Below are 24,966 nucleotides of genomic sequence, written 5' to 3' on the forward strand. Positions count from 1 at the left end.
AAAACCTTTATTGACCTTTATTTTGAACAGTTGTGGGGGGGAAAAAAACGGAAATGACATTGCTTATTGAAGCTGGTTCACCCTGCAGCAAAGATGGCGGGTGAACAGTGTTAAATTCATTTTCAGAATAAGCTGTAAAATAGTGTGGTTAAAGTAACTTGAATATGGGGCGAAAACGTCAAGCCCGTTAATAATTAGTTGAACGTAGGAAAATGTTTTAGCGTTCATGTAGAGTTGGTTATCATAACAAGATATCGCGACCCGTTATCATTTTTCGGTGTCAATTGCAGAGGCTCCTATTGTCATTTTAAAATGGCTCCGGTGCAGATTGGATCAGATGGACAACTAGTCCCGGTCGGGGGTCCCACCTCGGCTCCTCAGCCGCCTCCTCCCGGGGCCCCAGCGACGCAGGGTGTACGCCTCAGTCTTCTCATCGAATTTCTTCTGCAGAGGACCTACCACGAAATTACCCTGCTGGCTGAACTGTAAGTCAGGAGTCCTTCAATGAGTCAGCTACATAGCTTTCTTAGTGACTTTGGTACTCGTGCACCAGTAGTATGCCAAGTGTTCTTCTTAACGTGTTAGCAAAAACATAAATATAAGTATGCTGTACACACAGAGATTGCAATGTCGTGACTGCTTCATGAATTTGACTGAACCAGCCAAGTTGTAGCTGGCTACAGTATTTCAGAGTTCTTATAGAACCGTGGGAAGTTTTACAGAGGGCTCCAAATGGGGTGGTTTTGTGGTCCGTGCTTCAAGAAGTAGCAAAACTTGTGTTGATTTGACACCTGCTTCTGTTTGTGCCTTACAGTCTACCCCGAAAAACAGACATGGAGAGGTGAGTTTCCCACAAGGTTGATTCATGGGAAAAGTGTATTTTGATGTTGGACAAGGGACGTCATTATGATGTTTAGCCCTTTACCTTTTTGTGCTGTGTGAACAAACATCTCATTTGTCTTTGATAGGAAAATTGAAATTGTGCAGTTTGCCAGTCGCTCTAGACAACTTTTTGTGCGTCTCCTAGCGCTGGTGAAGTGGGCCAGCAATGCTGGGAAGGTGGAGAAATGTGCGGTATGTGGTCCACAGTCTTCTACATGTCCTGGGTTCTGGGAGGCTTACCTTGATGAACACAGTCTCGGGCCATTAAGCGTACACTGTCTTATTTTACTCCCCGTCATTTCTTGATCTTGATGTTCTGTTAAGATTTGATTGTTGTATAATGAATGTATTGTTTCGTTATGATTAGTCTTAGGGATACATACCTTTTAACATCTAGTTTCTATGGTACCAGATGATCTCCAGCTTCCTGGACCAGCAGGCCTTCCTGTTTGTGGACACAGCTGATAGGTTGGCCTCGCTGGCAAGAGATGCCCTGGTGCACGCCCGCCTACCCAGCTTCGCAATCCCCTTCGCCATCGACGTGCTGACAACAGGCTCTTACCCTCGGCTGCCCACATGCATAAGGGTAAGATGCCTACTACTCCCTTGTTCTGCCCACATTCCTCCATGCTACAAGCAGAGTAGACCTTCATGCACACCATGACACTAAGTTGCTGTTTAGTTGAATCCATCTTTCTTCCCCTCATCCACTCCTCCTCTGTAGGATAAGATCATTCCTCCAGACCCCATCACTAAGGTGGAGAAGCAGAGCACTCTGAACCAGCTCAATCAGATTCTTCGCCATCGCTTGGTCACAACAGACCTACCCCCCCAGCTAGCCAATCTTACTGTAGGTGCGTATGTCCAGGGTTGCACTGCCTCACAAGGAAGGACACTGTGTAATCACTGGATTTCAAACTCACCAACCAGTTGGAATTACATGGTAATAGCATGTGTTCTCAAGTAACACAGTAGTAACGCATATTTGTGACAGCTAATGGGCGTGTGAAGTTCCGTGTGGAAGGAGAGTTTGAGGCCAGTCTCACGGTGATGGGAGACGACCCTGACATCCCCTGGAGGCTGCTGAAGCTGGAGGTCCTGGTAGAAGACAAGGAGACCGGAGGTGAGACAAGCTCTCCTTTCTTTCTCAGATGTTATCCTTGCTTGCTTTACCTCTCTTCTTTCCATACTTCTATACTTAATCATTTCATCCATTCAGTTGTTCATCATTGAACTCCATCCCTCCCCCCTCCCCTTCCTCCTCCTTAGATGGGCGAGCGTTGGTCCACAGCATGCAGGTGAACTTCATCCATGAGCTGGTCCAGTCCCGCCTGTTTGCAGATGAGAAGCCTCTGCAGGACATGTACAACTGCCTGCGTATCCTCTCTGAGTGTTCAGCCTGTCTGCTTGTGTCAACTCTCAGGTTATTGTGGATGTTAATGTGCTTACTGTGGGCTTAGTTCTAGACACAGGGCTGGAACAGTTAAAGGGCAGTAGAAGTTAGTGTGGTACTCAACAGTATTGACAGTGTGGCCAGCCGGCACTCGGGATAACGTGTACGACAAGTATAACAAGTTATTATATAGTAATAACAAGGGGGACTTGTATTTTACATAATGAGCTCCAATGCCAAGATATATATATATAGCTTATTTGGTATGCTTGGACATTGAGATGTTAGCAGGTTTATGCGTGTGTTGCTTTTTTTCTTATGTGTGCCAAGTGCCTCTAGTTAGTTCCTTAGCTGGGAGTCCAGACTCGTTCTGCCTGTCGCTGCAGCTGGAGGTGCTACACTCCCAGACCTTGCTGCTGATCAGAGAGCGCTGGGGCGACCTGGTGCAGGTGGAGAGATACATGCCTGCCAAGAGTCTCACGCTGGCAGTCTGGAAGTAGGGCAGACATCCACACACACCTACACACACACCTAGTCTCTGTAATTCTTTGTCTGGTTTCCTCACACATTTCTTGTTTTCTATTCTGTTCTCCCTCCAGTCAACAGGTGTTGGGTAGAAAGACAGGAACAGCCTCTGTCCACAAAGTCACCATAAAGATTGACGAATCAGACGGCTCCAAGCCCCTGCAGATATCCCATGAGCCTCCCCTCCCCGCTTGTGATTCCAAACTGATGGAGCGTGCTATGAAGGTGAAATAGTGTGGGGGGTTTCTGAGACAAATTTGAGTTTTTCATAATGAAACATGTCAGTAGGGCTTGATATAATTTGCAGGAGTGAATATCAGCTAGGCTAATACTTAGATATTGTTCAATGTTCAAATTTCCTACATAAGATTGCATAACAATAAAAAGTGGAAAAGATTAATTTTAGAGCAAAAAAGTCTTCAGAACCTTTTATAATTATATTTTAGGCGACCCCCAAGAATCATTGGTCATTTTGAACCTTGAACGAAGGTGTAGCGAGGATGGCCAATCGATCAGACTTCTTCATGCACCTCAGTGACATATCTTGAGTCTTTATTGTTTGATTATGTGATTTCATATCCTGTGTGGTCCTTGCCCTCTTGCAGATCGACCACCTGTCAGTGGAAAAGCTGTTGATCGACAGTGTCCACGCCCGCTCCCACCAAAAGCTGCAGGAGCTGAAGGCCATCCTGAGGAGCAGTAACCCTGGCGACAACTGTGAGTGGCCTTCCATTCTGCCAGCTACAGAACCTATCTGTACCTCAACCCGCAATGTTCTGATCCTTGTTTTACATAAATATGTAAGACAACTTATATAATAAAGCTTAAGAACAGCATGACTGCAGGATCCTTACCAAGCCGAAGACCAAGACACGTAGAGAATAAAACTGTATTGATACCCGGGGAGAAAATGCTCTAGAGTTACTGTATATAAATGAATGACTTAGTTAATGGTCTTTTTCATGGTATGGTTGTCTCTGTGTTTCAGCGTTCATCGAGACGGCCCTTCCCACCCTGGTCATCCCCATCCTGGAGCCTTGCGGACGCTCAGAGTGCCTGCACATCTTTGTAGACCTGCATTCTGGAATGTTCCAGCCAATGCTGTATGGCATAGGTACACTGGGAAACACACACAAACACACACACACACACGGAAACACATTCATATACACACAGAAATACACACATTTGTTTACACTCATATCCTCTGTCTTCTCCCTTTCCAGAACAGTCCATGCTTGATGACATTGAGAAGACCATTAATGATGACATGAAGCGCATAATCTCTTGGCTGCAGCAGCTGAAGTAAGTCAACATCAGGACTTGTTCTCACTAAAATGGGCTCAGTTTAGAACAGCACCTGAGTTGAGTTCAGTGTAGAGCAGCAGCTCCCGAGGTAGCACAGAGCAGGAACCTGGTGACATTGAAAACACCTTGAACACATTGAAAATACCGTATTTCTTCGATTAAAAGCTGCCCTTAAATAAATGCCGCACCAAAAATGAACATTGTGTAATAAAAGCCGCCCTCGATTAAACGCCGCACCAAAAAAAAAAAAAAAAAACGTAATTGGTAAAATTAAAACAGTATTTATTACATAAGTGTACAATATGAAATGGAATTCGCCACTCGCGAATTGGCCTTTCATCAACCCCAAGTTCGACTGCTACATACCTGTTGCTGCTGGTGAGTGCTTTCTGCACAGCTTTCTGTTTGAAAGCTAAAGTGTAAGAACATTTCGGCAAGCTGCTTCAGATTTCTACACACTTGGAACACTTGTATTTGAGACAGTTAAAGTACTACCCACGCACACCTAATTGATAGCCAATGAGAAAGGGAGTTGCCGCACTCATACTGCACATGTACTCCCGACTAAACGCACAGATCCAATTTTACACTAGGCTTTGTGTTTGACCTCCTTGTCTATTCTTTGTTTGTCTATGGCAGCACTGCAGCTACAATTTACTAAATCTCTCTTACTAATTAAACACCGCCCTCGAATAAACGCTGCACTAAAAAAGAACATTGTGTAATATACGCTGCAGCGTTTATTCGAAGAAATATGGTATGGTATATAAATACAATGAACCACACCTCCCCTTATCTTCCTTTGCTAGTGACATGCTAGCACAGTGCTATACCCAAATAATATAAATACGTTTTTCAGAAAACTGTCTAGCATAACTATTTAGCTTGAAATGTTGTTATGACAAATTTGAAATGTTATCCAGCAAGTAAGACGTGTGTTCAAGGTGAGATACCTGTCTAGAAGTGAACTTTCCTAGACTAGAGACGCGGCAGATAAAACAGTAAACACCTGTTTAGGGATGCCCGCGGTGTCCACAGCTGCCTGTGTATGCATCAGAGTATAGCCTTATCTTTCTCTCTCTCTGCCCCCTTCTCCACCTCTCTAGGTACTGGTTGGGTGAGCAGCGTTGTCGTCAGTCTGTCAAGCACCTCCCCACTGTGTGCTCTGACACACTTCACCTCTCCAACGCTGCCTCCCACCCGGCGGGCAGCCTATCGAAGCACAAGCTCTTCATCAAGCTGACACGCCTACCCCAGTACTACATCGTAAGACCCTCCCCCCTCACAGACACCCAGACAATGGGAGTAACATCTTTAACGATTGTTGTCATTTCTGGGGGATCAAACTGGAGAGGTTATCACCAACATTGTAGGATTATCCTCCCTACGTTTGTTTTGTTCTTGAAATTAACTCACTAGCGGATGATTTCCTTGATACATGGTCTCCTGTCACAGCAACCTACTCAGTAATAGTAATTATTATTCACCCATATCTCTTTGGCTGCATCCCCTCTCTTCCTTAATCTCGCCATTCTCCATCTTCTCTTCTTACCACCCCTCGCCTTGATCTTTCCATCTTCTCCTCTTTCCTCTCCCTACCCTCTCTCGCTCCTCAGGTTGTGGAGATGCTGGAGGTCCCAGGCTGTCTTACAGAGCTCAGATATCAGTACTCCTTCCTGTCAGTGAGTCAGCTGGAGGGGGACGAGGGCCCTCCCGTGGCCCAGCTTCTGCAGACCTTTAAACCCAATCTGGAGCAGCTGGTCCTGGACACCATGGCAGGGAAGGGGCTCCGGCCTGGAGCCAAGAGGAAGGTACTATCAAATCAGGATTTTCCGCAGCACTTTTCAGTTAAGGCGGCCGCCTAAGCAACACAAACCTGCCGCCTTTAAATTATTATTTTTAATAGCGATATCCGCTGTTTTCTCCCTTCCATTCCAAACCGTGACCAACGCCAGTCTCCCTTCTCTGCAGAACACATTAGTCTATCGCACAAACTACACCACCCCCACCCCCCACCCCCCCGGTCTGACAGCAAACCCCACCCTACCACCTTAACTAACACATTTTCTGCGCGAAACCCTGCAAATACTTTAGTGATGTATTCATTTAATTTAGCAGACACCTTTTTGGTGACAAAGTGACTTATACCAGCAGGGATTTGGATATCTTGTGAAATGGTCTACAGCTGAGCTATAGCTAACCCCATGCTCTACCACTAAGCCCTACCCCTCCCACCAAAGAATAAGGCTTTCATTATCTGAGTTTGTGTTTTTCTACTTGAGTGATTGTGTGTGTTCTGGCCCTGCAGCTGTCAGGGGACCCAGGTGTCCTGGAGCCAAAGAAGCCCAAGCGCTCGGGTGAAATGTGTGCCTTCAACAAAGAGCTGGCCCACGTAGTGGCCATGTGTGACACTAACATGCCCTTCATTGGCCTCCGTGCAGAGGTACGCTCCCACGCCTTTACCCCTACACACCTCTACCCCTATACCTCCACCCATACACAGCTCCACCCCTATACCTCTACATCTCCACCCCTATCCCTCCACGTCTCCACACCTCCACCTCTCCACACCTCCACCCCTATACCTCCACACCTCCACCCCTATACCTCCACATCTCCACCCCTATGCCTCCACCTCACCACACCTTCACACCTCCACCTCTCCACACCTCCACCCCTATACCTCCACACCTCCACCCCTATACCTCCACATCTCCACCCTTATGCCTCCACCTCTCCACACCTTCACACCTCCACCTTTCCACACCTCCACCCCTATACCTCCACACCTCCACCCCTATACCTACACCTCTCCACACCTTCACCCCTATACCTCCACCTATCCACACCTCCGCCCCTATACCTCCACCTATCCACACCTCCACTCCTATACCTCTTCAAACCTTCACCCCTACACCTTCATCTCTATCCCATACAACTCCACCTTTACACCTCCACCCCTCTCTTCCTGTTTGTAGCTATCCAACATGGAGATCCCTCACCAGGGGGTGCAGGTGGAGGGAGACGGCTGCAGCCACGCCATCCGCATCCTAAAGTAAGATAAACACACACGCACACACACTTTTTGACATCCTGAGTGTCCTGATGCTCACCCTCCGTCCTCTAACCCCCCAGGATCCCAGCCAGTAAGGGTGTGGGGGAGGAGACCAGGCGGGCGGTGGACCGCTCCCTGCTGGACTGCACCTTCCGTTTGCAAGGCAGGAACAACCGAACCTGGGTGGCTGAGCTGGTGCTGGCCCACTGCCCACTCAGCAGCACCCACAGCAAGGAGCAAGGTGGGCTCTCGTTTACACACACATACTCACATACACACTCACTCACACACACAGCGCCAATAGTGAAGCACCAGGTCAAGGAACAAGACTTGACCTCCCTGTCCCCCATGCAGCCTCCACGCGGCACGTGTATCTGACCTATGAGAACCCGCTGTCTGAGCCTGTGGGAGGCAGGAAGGTAGTGGAGATGTTCCTTAATGATTGGAGCTCCATTAGCCAGCTTTACCAGTGTGTACTCAAGTTCTCACGCTCACTACCAGGTACGTGTGTCTGTCACTTATGTGCTGTCTGTGTTGATATCTATTTGTATTGAAACTGTGTTTATCACTAAAGGTGTCTCTTTCTCCTGTATCTGACAATAATCCATATACCCCTCCACCTCCCATCCAGAGATGCCCTCCTACCTCAGCCACTTCTCTGAGGTCCGGCTCTATAACTACCGCAAGCTGGTCCTATGCTATGGAAGCACCAAGGGCAGCTCGGTAAGTATGACTGGATGCACAGACCTTTTAGGCTGCTAGAAGTGGGACCGTGGCTTCAGATTCACTCAGTCATATTTAATTCTGGATGTTATGTTGTTATAACATAAACAAAGAGAAAAGGAAAAAGCTCAGTGTCAAAAGAGAAAAATTGGTTGTAGAATATTGGTTTACGTCCTGAACTATTCTTCTCCGTTTTTTGGAACAAAAAGGAATTTAATCGACAAGGAAGTGTTGAGAATAAACATGCTATTACCTTCCCCAGGTTACCATCCAGTGGAACTCCAGCAGCCAGAGGTTCCACCTCTCCCTGGGGACCATAGGACCCAACTCGGGCTGCAGCAACTGCCACAACATCATCCTGCATCAGCTCCAGGAGATGTTCAACAAGACCCCCAATGTGGTGCAACTGCTGCAGGTAGACACACACGCACAGATATTAAAGCCCGACCGATAAAGGATTTTTAAGGCCGATACCGATACAAATATTTGCTGATTAAAAAAATCCGATATTCCGATATATCGGCCGATACATATTATCAAAATAAATCTGGAAACGCGTTACAAAATAGAAACATATTTCCCTAACACTCTGCCCGACTCTGGCTAGATCAGCTGTTTGTAGGGTTTGTGGTGTTCTAAACACGAGTGTTGCCAACAGGGACGTTGTAGATTGTCCTCAAACAAACTATGCACTGGCAACATTCATAACATGGTTGAAGGGTGTTTTGTCCATTTTTACATTCATTTATCGGCCATTAGGAGCCTTGATTTTGTTTGTTTGTTTGTATTGTGAAGGCATAAAAAAAAAAAGATCAATACCGATAGTATGGAAAATGCCTAATATTGGCCGGCCGATAAATCGGTCGGGCTCGAACAGATATACACACACGCGCACACACACACACACACACACAGATACACACACTGTAGCACAAAGAGACATCCGGATCTCCTTGTTCCACCCAGGTACTCTCAGACACTCAGGCTCCTCTGAATGCCATCAACAAGCTGCCCACTGTGCCCATGCTGGGACTGACCCAGCGGACCAACACAGCATACCAGTGCTTCTCCATCCTGCCCCAGTCGCCGACACATATCCGGCTAGCCTTCAGAAACATGTACTGCATCGACATCTACTGCCGTGGCCGAGGGGTGGTGGCCATACGGGATGGAGCCTACAGCCTGTTTGACAACACCAAGATAGTGGAGGGCTTCTACCCAGCTCCAGGGCTCAAGGTGAGCAGGAGAGGAAGGGGGAATGGATGGATGGATGGAAGTAGAGGGATAGGTGGAGGGAGGGAGAAAGAGAGAATGAGAGGGAGGGCTGGAGTGCTGTAGCTACTTACTAACCCTATGCCTCTCCAGAGCATTTCTCTGGTCACTTTTAAGGACAGGGTTTGAGCTCTGAGGTAGCTCAGAATGTTATTTTCTTTTAAAATATTTCGAACTCTTCCCTTATTTTCTCTTACAATCCCCATCTCCTCCTGCACCTCATCCCTTCCTTTCTTCCTGCACCTTATCCCCTTCTCTTTTTCTCCACTCCGCAGACGTTCCTCAACATGTTTGTGGACAGTAACCAGGATCCTCGCCGCCGCTCTGTCAACGAGGACGACAACCCGCCCTCCCCAGTGGGAGTGGATGTGATGGACAGCCTCATGAACCAATTACAAGCGCAGCAGCCAATAAGAGGGGGGGCAGGAGGAGTGTACCCTCCCCTTACTTCACCACCAACAGCGTTCCATACCAATGTGGCTCCATCGCCCTCAATGATGCCCACCCAGTCCCCAGGTTAGTCCCGCTATAGTGCGGGACTAACCCGCACTGTAACTGCTTCATTTGTGCAACATGAGCTTTGGATTGTTCAACTGAGGAGAAAGACCATACCATGTCTGGTCTGCTCCATCATCCTCCAATCTCCTGGTTTGTTTGGTGCCGTGTCATCATGTTGCTATCCCAAACCCCAGCTGTGCTACCATGCCATCGTGTTGCTAACCCTAACCTAATCTGTGCTCAGAAAGGAGACAGCATGCTCTCAGCCCTGCAGCCCCCCCTTACACTGCCCAGCTTTAGCTTGTGTATGAGTGTGTGTGCGTATGTGAGAGCGTGTCGCTGTGAGCGAGACACTAAGATAAGTGAGAAAGGTGATCTTGTCGACCCACACCTGAGTCTGACAGTCCTTGTGTGGGTATGCGTGTGTGTGTGTATGCAGGGACCATCCATTCCTCCGGCTCCCCTAGTGGAGTACTGAGGGCGCCCTCGCCCTTTGGGCCCACCCCGTCGCCCTCCTCTCTGGGCATAGCTATGGGCCCCAGCAGCTTTGCCAGCCCGCATGGTAAGTGGTTTCAGGCTCCCCTGGAGCTGGAACTGGAGCTGGGACTGCGGTGGCAGACTGGGGCTGGAGGGCTGGGAATGGGGTGGGGAACTAGTGTGGAGGGCTGTGGCTGGGGTGGAGGACCGGGGTTGGAGGGCTGGTACTGGGGGTTTGAGGGCTGGGACTGAGGTGGAGGCGCCGGGCTTAGGGCGCTGGGCTGAGGGCTCTGGGCTGAGGGGCTCTGGGCTTAGGGATTTTGGAACCATGTGTGTTTCTATGTTGACGTCTGTGTGTTTATTATTCAATCAATCATTATTGAGTCTGTCTGGGTTCATAGACTGAAGATGGCCGAAGCGGATGTTGATGACGATAGTGTCTGTGTATCCTCCAGGGGCCCTGGATCCCAGCTCTCCGTACGCCATGGTCTCCCCCAGCCAGAGGGGCCAGTGGCCAGGCTCTCCCCAGGTGTCAGGCCCTTCTCCTGGGGCTCGGATTCATGGCATGTCCCCTGGGAACCCCTCTCTTCACTCGCCAATCCCCGACGCCTCCCACTCTCCCCGCGCTGGATCAAGTAAGTGCTCCTCTGGTGGGCTGTTAGAAGATGGGTGATCCGATAAGAATGTTGACACCATAGTCATGTGTGTTTCTGTGTGTGTGTGTGTGTTCAGGCTCTCAGACCATGCCCAGCAGCATGCCTCCTCCACGAAAGCTGCCTCAGCGCTCCTGGGCGGCTTCCATCCCCACCATCCTCACCCACAATGCCTTGCATGTGCTGCTGCTGCCGTCGCCCACGCCCTGCCTGGTGCCGGGCTTGGCAGGAAGTTACCTCTGCTCGCCACTTGAGCGCTTCCTAGGCTCCGTCATCATGAGACGCCACTTGCAGCGGATCATCCAGCTGGAGCCCAACGTGAGTACTCCATCACTCCATCCCAATGACGAAATGACTAAATGAAATGAAATCCCTCTCTCCTCTCCTCCATTCCTCTTTCGTCTCCTCCATCCCTCTCTCTCTTCCACACATTCCTCTCCTCAATCCCTTGGTCCTCTACTCCATCCCTGTCATATTCTTCTACCTCCCTCTCTCCTCTCCTGTATTCCACCCCCCTTTCCTGTCGTCCTCCATCTCATCTCACCTCAGCTCAGTGTGCTCTTACTGTCTGGCTGTAAGCGTTCGTTTCTCCCTGTCTCTGTTCCAAAGCTGGCCATTGTGACCTCTAACGAGCCAGGAGTCATCATGTTTAAGACCGAGGTTCTGAAGTGTCGCGTAGCCTTGAACCCCAAGACCTACCAGACTCTGCAGCTCAAGGTCACCCCAGAGAACACTGGTCCCTGGTCCCAGGATGAGCTTCAAGTCCTGGAGAAGTTTTTTGAGACCAGGGTGAGAGGAACATGGCCACCACTCACCAATGCGCACACACGCTCACGCATACTAGCATAACATACGCACTAAGCCCTTTTGTAAGTCACAGCTGTTGTCCTCAAGCTTGTTTTCCTTTGTTCTCCTGCCCACTAGGTGGCGGGACCTCCTTTTAAGTACAACACGCTTAATGCCTTTACCAAGCTCCTGGGGGCTCCCACCAACATCCTGAGGGACTGTGTCCGCATCATGAAACTGGAACTGGTGAGGGCTATAGGCTTAAAGGGATGAGGGTTGGGGTGGGTTTAATGGGACATACAGGTGGGTTTGTGTGACTCTTAAGAAGAACTGTATGATTCCATGTGCTCATACCCTTCTGTCTCTTCCCCCCCCCCCCCCAGTTCCCTGACCAGGCAGCTCAGTTCAAGTGGAATGTTCAGTTCTGTCTAACCATCCCACCCAGCGCCCCCCCCATCGCCCCCCCTGGCACTATCGCTGTGGTGCTCAAGTCCAAGATGCTCTTTTTTGTAAGTAAACCTCTGGATATTTCAACTCAGCTCCACAATGCCTCAATGATTCTTCCTGTCTGAAAACTCAGTAGCGCTGTACTGTGTCCAGGTCAGATAAGACCTGGTATACAAGGTAAAAGATGAATACTGTATCAACATTTTTACATCTCCCTTAGACATTTAACTTGTTTTTAACTCAAAAGAAGTCTTTTAGCGGCATAGATGGGATCTTCCCCTGAATCTGTGCCCATCTAACACTAACCCCTGGCCCAAACCCTAGCTCCAGCTACTCTAACCCCATCCTCTCTGCTGTGCCCCCAGCTCCAGCTGACCCAGAGGGTCCCTGTGCCCCAGGACCAGGTGAGCATCATCGTGCCCATCGTTTACGACATGTCGACCGGCCTCACCCAGCAGGCTGACATCCCCCGGCAGCACAGCTCCTCTGGGGCTGCAGCGCTCATGGTGTCCAACATCCTCAAGAGGTTCAACGAGATGCACCCTGCCAGACAGGGTGAGACACCAGCCTGTCCAATAAGGACACTTGATCTGTTGATTGTTATGATTTGGTCATTTCCATTCAAAATCCCCCCCCCCCCCCAAAACAATTGCTTATGTTTCTGCCGAATCACAACCAATTGCACCCAACTATTTTCTACTTAGACGTCCCTTTTAAAATATTTAGCCTTCTGGCTAGCTCCATTTTGCACACGACTACAGCTAAAAGACGGTGAAGTAATTTGGTAACAATGCTAAGATTATCTTGATAAAATGGGATTCTGATGACGGCTTAAACTTGGAAGTCGTACCCGCTGCCCCAGGATAGTTAAATAGCCTCTAGCGAATCATATTAGCAAATCCCAAATAAAATCTGCTTCCGATTGCCTGATAGTGTTTAGGCAAGTTACCTATTGAGGAGCTTCTTTCCACTGTTTTTACCTGAATTAGGGGGTAGGGCTATCTTGCTAGTCAAGTTATTTATGTAAACCAGTTAGCCACGTTGTATATCCAAGTTGATGCAAAGATGAGGATCCGTGCAAACCATTGCAACCCTCAGAGATTACTACTTAAAAATGTTAATTGTAAAATTATGCAGTTAAATTTACGCTGCTTGCCTCCTCACGGTAGTGCTGGCTGGTAAAAACCCTGATTACCTCCCTGGTTGTTTACATCCCAGGGTGAAACATGATTATTTCACCCGGAGGATCCTGATTCTAATTTCAAGGTTTATTCCACTACAAAGCTTTTTAACCTGTTACAGCGCTGTAGCTATGTCAATCTACTGTACGACATCATGCATAACAAAACACCTTGTTTGTGCCTCGGTCGAGTTAGGGTTGTGGTATTCATTTGAATACTTATTTTTCTTTTCACAAACCATAACTATTAAACAAAAAAAAGTTTTTTCATATGAGCTTTTAGCGTAGCAAACTGGGGTGCGTCTCATTAGACTGTAAATGTCTAATTTCCTCAATCATAACTGACTCCACACACCCACATTTCTTGCTGTTCCAGTGACGGAAGGTACCCTCAAACTGTACATAGTTAGTATTCTACCGTAAGTCCAAAATCCACACATCCGTAAGTGTAACCCGTTCAAGTTTGGCCTGGCAAAAAAGCCAGATGTTTCTCATAGCGATAGTTCGGTCTTCAGACATCAGGTCCCTTTATCTCCTTTGAGATTGTATGAATGTTTTTGGACGCAGCCCTGGATTATAAATGTGAGTTTATATGAGTTAAGAAACTTGACATTGTGTGTGTTCTTCTTTTCAGGTGAATGTACAATATTTGCCTCAGTGCATGAACTCATGGCCAACCTCAATCTACCGCCTGGTGGTCGCCAGTAGCAACGGCTGCTTGCTGGTTGGAACAGGAACCCAACTCTGGATCTGGGACAGATCTGAACTGTAGTCAAAGGATGTCACAATGTAACATACCTTTTCTTGATTCAGCAGTTGGGCAAGTTTCTCCGTCGGAAAAGGGAGTGGATAATGCAAAATCATGAAGCCTAATGTTTATTCTAAACATGTTTATGTGTTAATTCAAACACACATGTATGTTAGCAATTTGGTGTATTAAGGTGAATCCTCAGAGAGAAAGACGTGTTATTTTTCCCTCCAACTGTAAAGGGTTCACAAATTAAAAAGATGTTTGTTTACCAAAAGATGTACATTATTATATATTTCTGCATTAGGCTGAGTTAGGGTTTTGCTATAAACTATTATTCACATTCATTTTGATTCTGTTGTTGTATCGGGGATTCTGTTTTAGTACAATATTTAAATGTATCTTCTTTCATTGTTTTTCTTTCATGATGTTAAGCCCTAAAAGCTTCTTAGTTCAACCTGTCACTTTGAGAACTGTAAAACTGTGAGAACTTTATAAGCTGGCTGTATTTTATGACTGCTTTTGATTCCTACATGAAGAATCGTAGAACCATAGTCTGTCTTTATTTAATAAATCAGTAAAAACATGTCTTGAGTAAAGATGTACCTTGATGGTAAGGTGCTGAAATCCAAAGCTAATATGCAGAATGCATAGTAGAATTAGGCCGTGTGTAACCCGTTTGCTGTTTTGAGGTTTACTACTATACTTGCCCTGTGCAACCTGTCAATGGCAATCAGTCGCATTGGCTAAGTAGGTGCATGTTGCGGACGTGGAGGTTTTTGACCGTGAGAAGTGAGAGCGGAAAGTATTAATCGAGGGACGGTGTGCTGCTGCTGATGTTCCTGATTGGCCTTGGACTAACTCGAGACAGCTATCATCTCAGTATGCCAGCGCCTCGTCCATTAATTGTATATTGCGGGACACCCTTACTTCTCAGCGTGAGAAATGCAAGGTGTTGCTCGAGAGCGTGAGAAATGGTTACAATGCGTGAGTCTAACGATAAATGCATGAGACTTGAGAGCCTTGTAAGACCTGCAACTGTACAGTATAGCTCTGTGATCTCTACAACGTGTTATGTATTGTTGGAGTGTTGTGCTGAGCCTGAATGTGACAACGTCTTGGGCATCAAGAGTCTCAAATACGAACTACGCAAGCTAGTGAAGAACATTTCCCAAGACTATCAGGTCCTCTGGAGCACGTGCAGCAGGACACAGAACCGTAGAGGAGCAGATTAGAGGAAGAGCAGAGAGACACGTGAAGAGGGAGAGAGGGATGAAGAATAGGGGATACTATATTAGAAAGATAGTGTGTGGTAGAAATACAATTTATTTACATCATTACAGTTTGTTTTCGGTATTGGTGAAGAACTTTGTGCCTGTTTTGATACCAGGAATTAGCCACAGCACACAGAGTCCATGTCTCGCAGACAAACCGCCTCTGCAATAAAAAGGAGTTTGTTTTGTAGCTATGTGTGGGAGTTCTGTGTGTCCAGAGAAATTATGTTTAAATTTCCAGTGAAAAAGAGAGAGAGGGAAAAGCACTGAGCCAATCAGAAAGGTTAATACTAAGGTGAGGGCCTACTGAAAGAAATTAGCTAGTGTGTCTTTGCAAAGAAGCACACAAAAGTGTTTCTACCACAATTCATGATGTGGACAACTCATTCCTCTACACTCCTCCTCATTGTTGTTTGTGTTTCTCACTAGGGCTCTTATCTAACCCTAACTCTAATCCAACCATTCAAAGTCGAAGGTCAACACATGAGGACAATAGCAATGTTGCTGAAGTGTCCAGGTTCCAAACTGGTAACGATAATTATTGAGAACTGGTCAAGCAGGGATGATGAACACAGAAGACCAAAGACTCCTGAGTATGAACAATTCACACTCCCTGAGACAAAGTTGATTTCAATAGTTGTCCGATCAGACACACAAGACTGTGACCGAGTCTTGACGGCAACCTAACAACCCGCTGGTGTCCACCGCTCTGTTAAATCCAACAAATAGTATTTCAAACAGTTTTTTTCGCCCACAACCACAACACCCAGAACTCGCTGGAGGAATTATAAATCTCATCTGGCCTGAGGACACCTCTGGATCCCCGAGGAGGAGCTGGAAAGTGTTGCAGGGAAGAGGGACGTCTGGAATACCCTACTTAGCCACTGCAACCCAACCTCGGATAAGCAGAAGATGATGGATGGATATTTGGTCACAATGTTGACCGTGGGCTATGGTGACATTGTGGTCACCACCACCTCAGGACGATTTTTTATTACAATACTCATCGTCCACTGTTTGGTAAAACCCTCCCCTCCTGCCACCTTCCTCTCTCTTGCCGTTTACATACCTACATGGAATGATATTCATTGATTGTGCTTGTTACTTAAGAAAGCCACTAGTTGGCACTGTGTTAAGTGGTCTGCGATCGATACTATGCGATGAGTCACAAAGAAGAACTACTCTTAAGAACGTGTGAAGAAGATGTTGAGATTGCACAGAGAATTATTATATTCAAGACACTGAAAACAACAGCATGCTGTCGCTATCACAGAAAATGTTTTGGCACAGCATCACACCATAATCGTCATTTCACGAGAAAACACATTGACTTTTGCTAATGATTTTGGAAACATTCCTAACTGAATTGACCACTGCTGATATCCAAGTTTGAGAATGCACTTCCCTGAAATGAGTCTATGCAGGTTGGGATTTATGGTATGCCTATGCCTGGCAGCTATCGCAAACCTTAACTGAAAAGTCCACTCTTGCTCTGCGCTGGAGCATCTGGGTTTATTTGGGTTATTTGCATGTCAATAGACGATTGGCTTGCGATTGGCTCGAATTTGTGACAACAGAAATCTAATTTGCATAGGATCGTTTCAATCTCAGATTTTTAAGAAGTGCACAGTAGACTTCCAACTTCAGTAGAGAATTATGACAAAACCTTTCTAGTGACAAACTTTGCACAAATACCATTCGGTCTATTCATGGTCAGACACTTTAGGGCACATCAATATTTAAATAAATTTAAAGAAAAAATTCAGGGCAGGGGGTCTTCAAACTCTCACCTATCTTTCTTTCTCTTTCATGTCCGGTCATTGGACCAGCAGCATCCACAAGCATGCTGCTCAGCTGGTTTGAGATGTCTGAGCCTTAGAGTGGAACAATGCCCAGCCAAGTCAGGGGCCTGAAGTTTGGAGCCTGCAGCAGACAGCCAACAAGTCAGTAATTCAGTCAACATGTCTGTTAACCAGGTACCAAATATCACCCTTCAGCTAGTCACCCAGCATGTAGCCAAGCAGGCCATCAAGCTTGTCATTGCAATGTCATCATGTTTGGGATGTATATCTTCAGAGTAGCTCTTTAATAAATCATTGTGCAGCCCTACAAAAACAAATTCAAGTGACAGAAACATGGGCCCAGTATGAATAAAGCATGGGCAACATAAGCTATTAATGCACTGGGACTCTACAGGCTTCGCACTGGCAGGCAAAACAAATGATACATTGCCAGGGACCAAAAATGTCATAACAACAATAGAACTCTGAACTGCAGTTAGTGTAGAGAGATGTTTGTGTTTGACACAATTGGGCTGGTAGACTGAACTAAAAAAAAGATTGTTTTTATTTGTTTTTCACTTTTAGGCTTTAATGTCTTCTGGTGAGAAGATGATTGAAACATAGAGTTGTCTTTATAGCACCTTATCTAACAATATGATATTACGTTTAGGCTAATGCTTTGATAACGTGTACATTTTTCCTGCAACTGTTGACTGTTCAAAGATGATGGAATAGTTTAAGATTGGTGTAGCTTATATTACAGTAGAGATAGGATGTTTACTGGGACTTAATGCATGAGGGAGATACCTTTCTGAGATGGATAGACTGGTAAAAAAAGTGGTGGATAAAAAGACCATCTCCTAAAACTGAACTGACAGTAGCCTCAACTCAAACACATCCACACTGCATGTGTCAGTAAAATCTCATTAAAATCTTCACATTGGTGAAATCTCAACTGTGAAACTAAAATGAACTAAAGTACATATGCAGTTTATACAGGCATAGGTTTCAAGAGTTGTGTCTCTGCAGTCAGGTTAAGTGTTTAGTTAGAGTAAAGGCTTCATGTAATCACAATATGTTATTGCATTATTAGCTGGCACAGCTCTTCAATGAGGGAAAGCAAAGCTGTCAGCCAGCCAACATTGTTATCCATCCAGCTGTGCTATCACAAATTACTTACACCAACACAGCTCATATCTAACCCTTATATCAGCACATAGCAGACCAGTCTAGCTTGGTATTATGTCTGTCCATCATCCTGATAGTGCTTGAGGTCTAAAGTCACATCAAGTAGTCCATCATGAGTTTGGCACCAAAACCTTTTCCTATGCGAAAAAATGGGGGAGGATGATAGGCATAGAGGAGAGGAGGACACATGGAAAGTCGAGAATTCTCATGGCCGTTGTGATATTAGCCGCACGGCGCCCTGTTGCTGATGCTGTCTCAATGTGAAAGAAGAAGACAAGGGAAAGAGAAACAGAGTGTTGATCGAATCTAGAAGGAGGGAGGGGAGTTGGGAGAGAAGGAGAGAGGGGGTATCATGACAAAAAGATAAAGTAGAGAATGAAGGAGGGGTAGCCAGAGAGAGTGAGAATTGTGCGGTCGCCATCTTTTTCTTTTGTCTATTTCCAGTTGGAAGTCAGGCTGCTTTTCTTGCTATTTGCTGTCAACATGTCTTTATATATGTCTCAGCTTTTACCTCTCGCTCTCTGTATGTAATAGCTGCCTCCTCCTCACTTAACCCTGTCTCTTTCCTTCTCTCCTCTCTCTCCGCCTCCCCTCCTTATCCCCCCCACTTTCCACTCCCACTCCTTTCCATTCCCCTTTTCACCTGACTGACAGCTATTTTTCAGTGTTTATCATTGTAGTATATGCTTCTTTCACCTTCCAAAACACAGGTTGGAATTGTCCTATTATCAGTACGTGTTTGTATGTGAGTAAGGTGCTTAACACTTTGAGTAATTTCTGTCACATTGTTTTCATCTCTTTGTTCTCTCCTATAGCTCTTCATTCTACCATGCCCCTGACCTAGCTTATCATAATAAGGATCAGCAGTGGGGTAATGGAGTTTTCCCCCCCTGAGGCCTCCAGAGCCCCATGATAACATGTACAGGACAGGGAAGGTAGAAGAAATGTTAAACATATCCAATGAACCTTTTTCGGAGATGAATGTGTCCTACGGTGTCTCAGATTTCCTGAGATACAGAAGTGCAGACAGAAATGCAGAGAAACAGACGAAATAAAGAAACAGAGAGACTGGCAGACGGAGCTGTGTTGTGGGCCTGGCCCTTCTCGGCTGGTTTTCTACTTTCCATGCCATTCACACACTGATGTGTCAGTTCTGACGGCTGCCTGGGACTCTTGTCAGTGAGATGAGGTCTTCATTAGCATGGTTTAGTAGCTTCAGATACACTCACACATTTGTTTCCAGTCCTGTCGCTCCATTGCACACTTCACTTCTTGTGTTTCAGAGTCTGTGGTGGGATTGTCGTCTCTCGGCGTATGTTGCTAATTAGCCGACAAACACTACTGCTCGCTATCAAGCACCTGATCCACTTAAACATGGAGACACACACATGCACACACACACACACACACACAGTATGTCAAATACCAAAGTCTCTCAAAGTCAATTACACACAAAAACATACTGTTCGTTCTCATTATTGTCTCATTGAATGCATAGTTACTACTTGTAATTAAATTATTTTCAACACAATATACACATTGAGAAAAAATGGGCATGCTGCCATAGCTGCCTCTCCCTGCAGTGTGTGTTGATGACACAGTGTGCGTAGTTAACTACTCACATGCTTCTCTGCATTGCCCAATTAACTTCTCCCCTAGCATCCCTCCAGCGATCCCCTGCATCGCTGTAAAGAGAGAGGGAGAAGGAGGAATGAGAGAGAGACCTGGGATGGGACAGAGGAGAAGAGAGATGGAAGAGAGAGGGAGATACATAGGGCAAATAAGATGGAGACAGATTAGAGATAACTGAGGTGAAGTGTTACGGCTGATTAGTGGACCCAAATGCATGACACATAGCAAACGATCAATCTGAAGAAGTATTTAATGACGGACAAGGTTAGGTGCAGGACAGGTGGACTTAGGCTGAACCGGAAGGGCAGGGAGGGCAGGCAAAGAAACCAGGCTGACGTGGCAGGTGGGACCGGCCGAGCTGTCAGTCAGGTGAGTAGGTGGGAACCGGAGAGACTGCACACAAAAGAAAACATTTTTTTTGTTGAGAAAGTTACGATGTAGCTAAGAACACAACTGACATCATGTTCAACAATGATCTGGCAGTGAATGAATGCAGAGCCAGGGTAGAAATACTAATGCCAATGAGGAGGTTGCTTCGTCTTCCCTCACCACCGAAAGCATGCAGGGTTTTGGAGGGATAGAGAAAAGAACATATAGTACTTCAAGTATGTACTGTATGCACAATATATCTTGTAGATTTAAGCAATAAGCCCCAAGAGGCCGTGGTTTATGCTGATTTTAGAACAGGTAAGGGGAGTTGTTAGGCACGACGCGAAACGGCATGGAATGCGATATAGCCAATCACAATCAAGGACGGGAACAACCAGTTTTAGAATGTGAAACATCTGTCAATGGCAAACTTCTTATGTGTCAACTAATCACATTTATGTAATTGATTTGCCAGATATTAATATTATAATGTAAGATGTATATTATAATTGTAATTACTATTCAAATCATTCAAACATTATTTCTGAATAATCTAACGTCCCATAGACACTATGATCTCAGCTGCAGCAGCCAAGTGCGCTTGTCTTCCGTTGATGGAAATTGTAATCAAACAGAGAGGATACTGGCGGTCAGGGGCACACCTCACAGAGCTGTGGGGTGTGTCCTCTGCCTCCAATCAAACCCAGCGACAGGAGGAAGTGGACACAGCCTTCCTTGGCCCGGCTGGGTTTGTGACAGACGAGGAAGTGCTGTATGCACAACCACCGGCTCACCAAGCCCTGTATCACGTTGGAAACGTTTTTTGTATCTGCCATGTCACCTTTGTAAAACCAAGTGGCATTCATTATGCATGGCAAAGTTGTGCTGAAAACACAATTCCAGAAAGGAAGCATTGGATTTTGGATGACTGTATTGTAGTTTCCCTTCCCCGATCCATCCAAAAATCTGAAACCGTTTTTTAGGGAATTTGGAGTTGCAGAAATGGCAAGACCTCTGACCACAGCTTCCTTGACACCAGTGCTTGAAATTGAGGGTCTATACCGTAGCATGGTTTGAATCAGCTCTGCCTGACTGCAGTTATGCCATCACAGAAGTGGAATATTTCAGTAAGTGGCCTGAAATGGCCTTCTGCTCCAAAGTAGACAGGGCTGCTGTAATTCAGTTCCTCCATCTTCAGCTGGAAAGGAAATGCACATGAGCTGGTGTCAGATAATGGACCCCACATCATTTCCTATGAGTTCAGAGTTCCTTAAGCAAAGAGGAATTAGGCACCTTAAAGCATCTGTGTACTACCCTCGCTCCAACAGAGAAATACTGAGTACTGTCAAGACACTCACGTATTGATTGAACCATTTATTGCAATGGAAATAGATTTGTCTTTGGCAATATTGTTCTATTTAATGGGACATTCCTGCCTTGGAGAATAGTTAGTATAGCACAAGTACATACATTAAGAAAGCAGGAAGTATAGGATACAAGGTCCCCCAACGGACAGGAATAATTTCAGAATTATACTAACAAAGTATTTACTTTGATCAATTAAGTTAAAAGGCTTCACAGAGCATTAACTATGTCTTGTAGTGACAAAGAGAAGAGTATGGAAGAGCTGGGGGATGATGCAGTGTGGCAACAGTCGCACGCTGAAGGTACATAGCAACGCATGATGTGTGAACGTGTTCGGATTTGTGAATGGATGCAGTATTCAAGTCCTCTAAAGGGAGGTCTAGGCCCTAAACCTTCAATTAGCACACCTGCAGTCGATAGCTTGAATGACATCAGCTGATGACATGCAGCCCGAATGCCATGCCAGAACTAGCTCAGCCAATTTCTTATAGACTGTCTACAAACTGCATCCATCTGAAGACTTCACTCTGTCCTGATGGACTACAGATCCAAGTAAAACTGATATCTACTTCATGTAGATTTTACGTAGAGCATTAGAAAAAGAAAAACAAGAATATGCTACAGTTTTTATGAAAGGGATATTGTACAGTTTTTTGTACATTTTCTGTGCTTACATTGCTAAATGTCAACAGCAAATTTATTTTGATTATGCTGCTGAAGTAGTTAGTTGTTCCAATATTACATAAAACATTTTTTTAGGAGAAACGTGCTCAGATGTGCGTTGTATTACAATCTAATTCAATAGGTGGCACTGTGATTTCTGAAATGTTGAGTTTGAGAAGTACTGTGCATGGATAGGGGAAAAGGAAGTGTGACAAGGTGAAATGAAATGCAATGGAGCGTGTTCAGTAAAGTTGAAGCTGACTCTTCTTTACAAACCCAATAGCTTCCACATGCCCTATGTCTACACCCATGGCCAGCTTACCTATTCCATAACCCTTAATACAAATAATAATCATTGAGTATAGAGTCAAAATGATAAATTAACAACTACAAACAATAAACATTAAATACAATTATCATATAATAACTACAAAACTCATGAAACTAGTTGAAAGAAACATGTAACAAACTTGACACTTGACCAGGGGTGCGTTTCCCGAAAGCATCGTAAGCCTAAGTTGATCGTAGAGTCCATCGTACGATGGATCTTAGTTGTACGGGCCGTTTCCCGAAACCATCGTAGCTAAAGAGGCACTTGAAAATCGTCGTAGATCAACGAAAGCTCCAGACCAGTCGTAGATCGCTAAGTGCATCGTAGCACAGAGACTCAGTGGAGACACGCGTAGGCCGACCATGAAAACTACATTAAACTCATGCTGAAAGTTAATTCCGATGGAAAATAAGATTTTTTTGGTCCTCTTTTTACACCAGTTACACTGGAACTGGGATATTTCTTAGTGAACCATACAAGTTTAACTGCCGAAAAAATATCAGAATCCGGTTTATCCTCAAGTAAATTTAGGTTACACAAAATAATTTGATTTAGTGGGTTTGGCGCATGCAATGAAGGTATTTAAAAAACAAATGTCAGTCTTATTCAAAATACTATAACATTGAAATATGGCTGTTGTAATGTGCAATAGAAACTAGAAATGCATTAACGTAACGCTTTTACGAGTACAATAACACAACAACAATTGAACATTGAAGATGTTTATTAGAATTATAGGGCTGGTAGCACGCCAAGCCCGGTGGATGAAGAGGCTGGTGGCAGAGCCGAGCCTGATGTTAAGAGATGGTGGCGCCCAGGAAATGGAAAGACTCCACAGGGTTGAAGTCACACAGGGTGAAGGGGCTGGGAGGGAGTGAAAACTCGTACGAAAATCATAAAAGCCATTGAAGATAGCCTAAGTCCTGCACTGCAGACTTGTCCCCTCTGATATGGGGAATTGGATGTGGTCTGAGATGTGGCAAAGTAATGCAGTTGTGACAGCCTGCACAGATCTTGACACTGAGGCCTTGGCGAGCCCATGTCCATCTCCAATAACCTCCAGAAAACTGCCAATGGCATAGAACCTTAACACTGCCAGTAGTTGGGTTACAGGGGTCAGTGCAAAGGACCTCCTTGTTAGCCTCTGCAGGTCTGCTTCTATGTGGTTCAGGAGCATCATGATATCATGATGTCATCTGACATATCTTACACTCATAATGAGTATAATTGATCAACCATCAATTAAAGTAGAGTTGATTATTCATGTCAAAAACAATGATTCCATGTTGAAGACATGGGGTATTCATTACTTATGTGTTTGTCATTTGTCACAATGTCATTTGTGGCCAATATGTGATAATTATGAGATTGCAAACATGGTCTTGGGAAGCTGTTGGCCTATGCAAGATTGTAGATATAGTCAGCACTAGAAAATAAGACAGTAAATATGTTGGATTGAGATGCTTGTATTTGTACATTGAATTGTTTAGGATGCTAGCTGGGACATGCCATGTGTGATACCATTCATATGCATGGTTTTTAACCTTGCATAACCCTCCATCAAGTTGCGTCAGAAGAATCACATTTCAGTACAATGGACAGCGTCTTGTTAAGTGCAACTTAAGAGATACGTACGATGGTTCTCCTTACGAGCATGTTCGGGAAACGCACGTAAGAAATAACGATGGATCGTTATTTTCATCGTAGAGAACCCTCGTAACAGCTACGATCCATCGTTATCGGGAAACGCACCCCAGAAGAAGAACATGGCTATGACTGGACGGATGGAGGTGTGTGTCATTGATGGCGTTAATGAGCCAAAAACAGCCAGACACCTGGATTCTGAATGAGAGTTAGAGGAGGATAGGTTTCTATATCGTAACCTGTCCTCTATTTGCTTCCTGCCTCATGTTTAACAAATACAAACTAATCTGCAAAGTTCATATTTTGCAGGTGTCCTCTTTATAATCCAATGGAGTGCAGTGCCACGATTGACGGTGTTTGGATAAGCATTTTGACATAAAATAATGAAAAAACTATTCACCACATCACTGCTAGTAACGTAGGAAACAGCAGACAAATGAAGGTTACATTATAATTTGGCCATTTTGCCATTTGGCCATTTCTTTAAAATAATGAGATATTGCGTTTATGATGTGCATAAGTGACTAGAAAAGATGAGGTTGAACAAGTACTTCATTCATTCATTTTTTGAGATCTGAGAAATATAAATACCAAAGTCACTGAGAAGAACTGCCACCACCTGCTGCATCACGGGTGGATTGGATGATTGCACTCTCCCATAGTAATAAGGAAAAACAACACACATTGACCAGTTTTACACTTAATTCATTTTACACTGTCAGGGACCTCAGTAGCGTGTGGAAGATCCATACGCAGCCACAACAGCTTGGCA

General features: G+C 45.3%; 1 protein-coding gene and 1 long non-coding RNA gene across 4 annotated transcripts; one reads left to right on the forward strand and one right to left on the reverse strand.

Annotated features, from left to right (window-relative positions):
* The first annotated feature begins 63 nt into the window (after positions 1 to 63).
* Positions 64 to 14,535, forward strand: med14 (mediator complex subunit 14). 2 transcript variants are annotated; one of them, XM_047047268.1, is made up of 30 exons: positions 64 to 485; positions 815 to 841; positions 969 to 1,074; positions 1,295 to 1,468; positions 1,607 to 1,736; positions 1,877 to 2,005; positions 2,152 to 2,259; positions 2,639 to 2,771; positions 2,875 to 3,025; positions 3,406 to 3,517; positions 3,789 to 3,914; positions 4,027 to 4,105; positions 5,215 to 5,374; positions 5,725 to 5,919; positions 6,417 to 6,551; positions 7,087 to 7,163; positions 7,244 to 7,404; positions 7,518 to 7,664; positions 7,795 to 7,886; positions 8,149 to 8,301; positions 8,853 to 9,122; positions 9,434 to 9,674; positions 10,096 to 10,218; positions 10,589 to 10,768; positions 10,866 to 11,104; positions 11,396 to 11,575; positions 11,711 to 11,818; positions 11,956 to 12,081; positions 12,385 to 12,574; positions 13,834 to 14,535. In XM_047047268.1, the coding sequence occupies exons 1-30, from the start codon at positions 313 to 315 to the stop codon at positions 13,905 to 13,907; spliced, it is 4,299 nt and encodes a 1,432-aa protein (XP_046903224.1). In that variant the 5' UTR covers positions 64 to 312; the 3' UTR covers positions 13,908 to 14,535. The 2 variants fall into 2 exon arrangements, with proteins under 2 accessions (XP_046903224.1, XP_046903225.1); XM_047047269.1 differs by lacking the exon at positions 10,096 to 10,218.
* Positions 14,536 to 17,074: 2,539 nt separating this feature from the next.
* On the reverse strand, positions 17,075 to 22,762 carry LOC124485536. Of its 2 annotated transcripts, XR_006958071.1 has the most exons (4): positions 21,254 to 22,762; positions 19,813 to 20,215; positions 19,420 to 19,557; positions 17,075 to 17,144 (listed from the first exon to the last, which is right to left on the reverse strand). It is a non-coding gene; the product is annotated as an uncharacterized LOC124485536 (long non-coding RNA). The 2 variants fall into 2 exon arrangements; XR_006958070.1 differs by lacking the exon at positions 17,075 to 17,144 and having other exon boundaries at positions 18,795 to 19,557.
* Between the last annotated feature and the right edge of the window lie 2,204 nt (positions 22,763 to 24,966).

This window comes from Hypomesus transpacificus, chromosome 23 (assembly GCF_021917145.1).
Source record: "Hypomesus transpacificus isolate Combined female chromosome 23, fHypTra1, whole genome shotgun sequence".
Taxonomy (NCBI): domain Eukaryota; kingdom Metazoa; phylum Chordata; class Actinopteri; order Osmeriformes; family Osmeridae; genus Hypomesus; species Hypomesus transpacificus.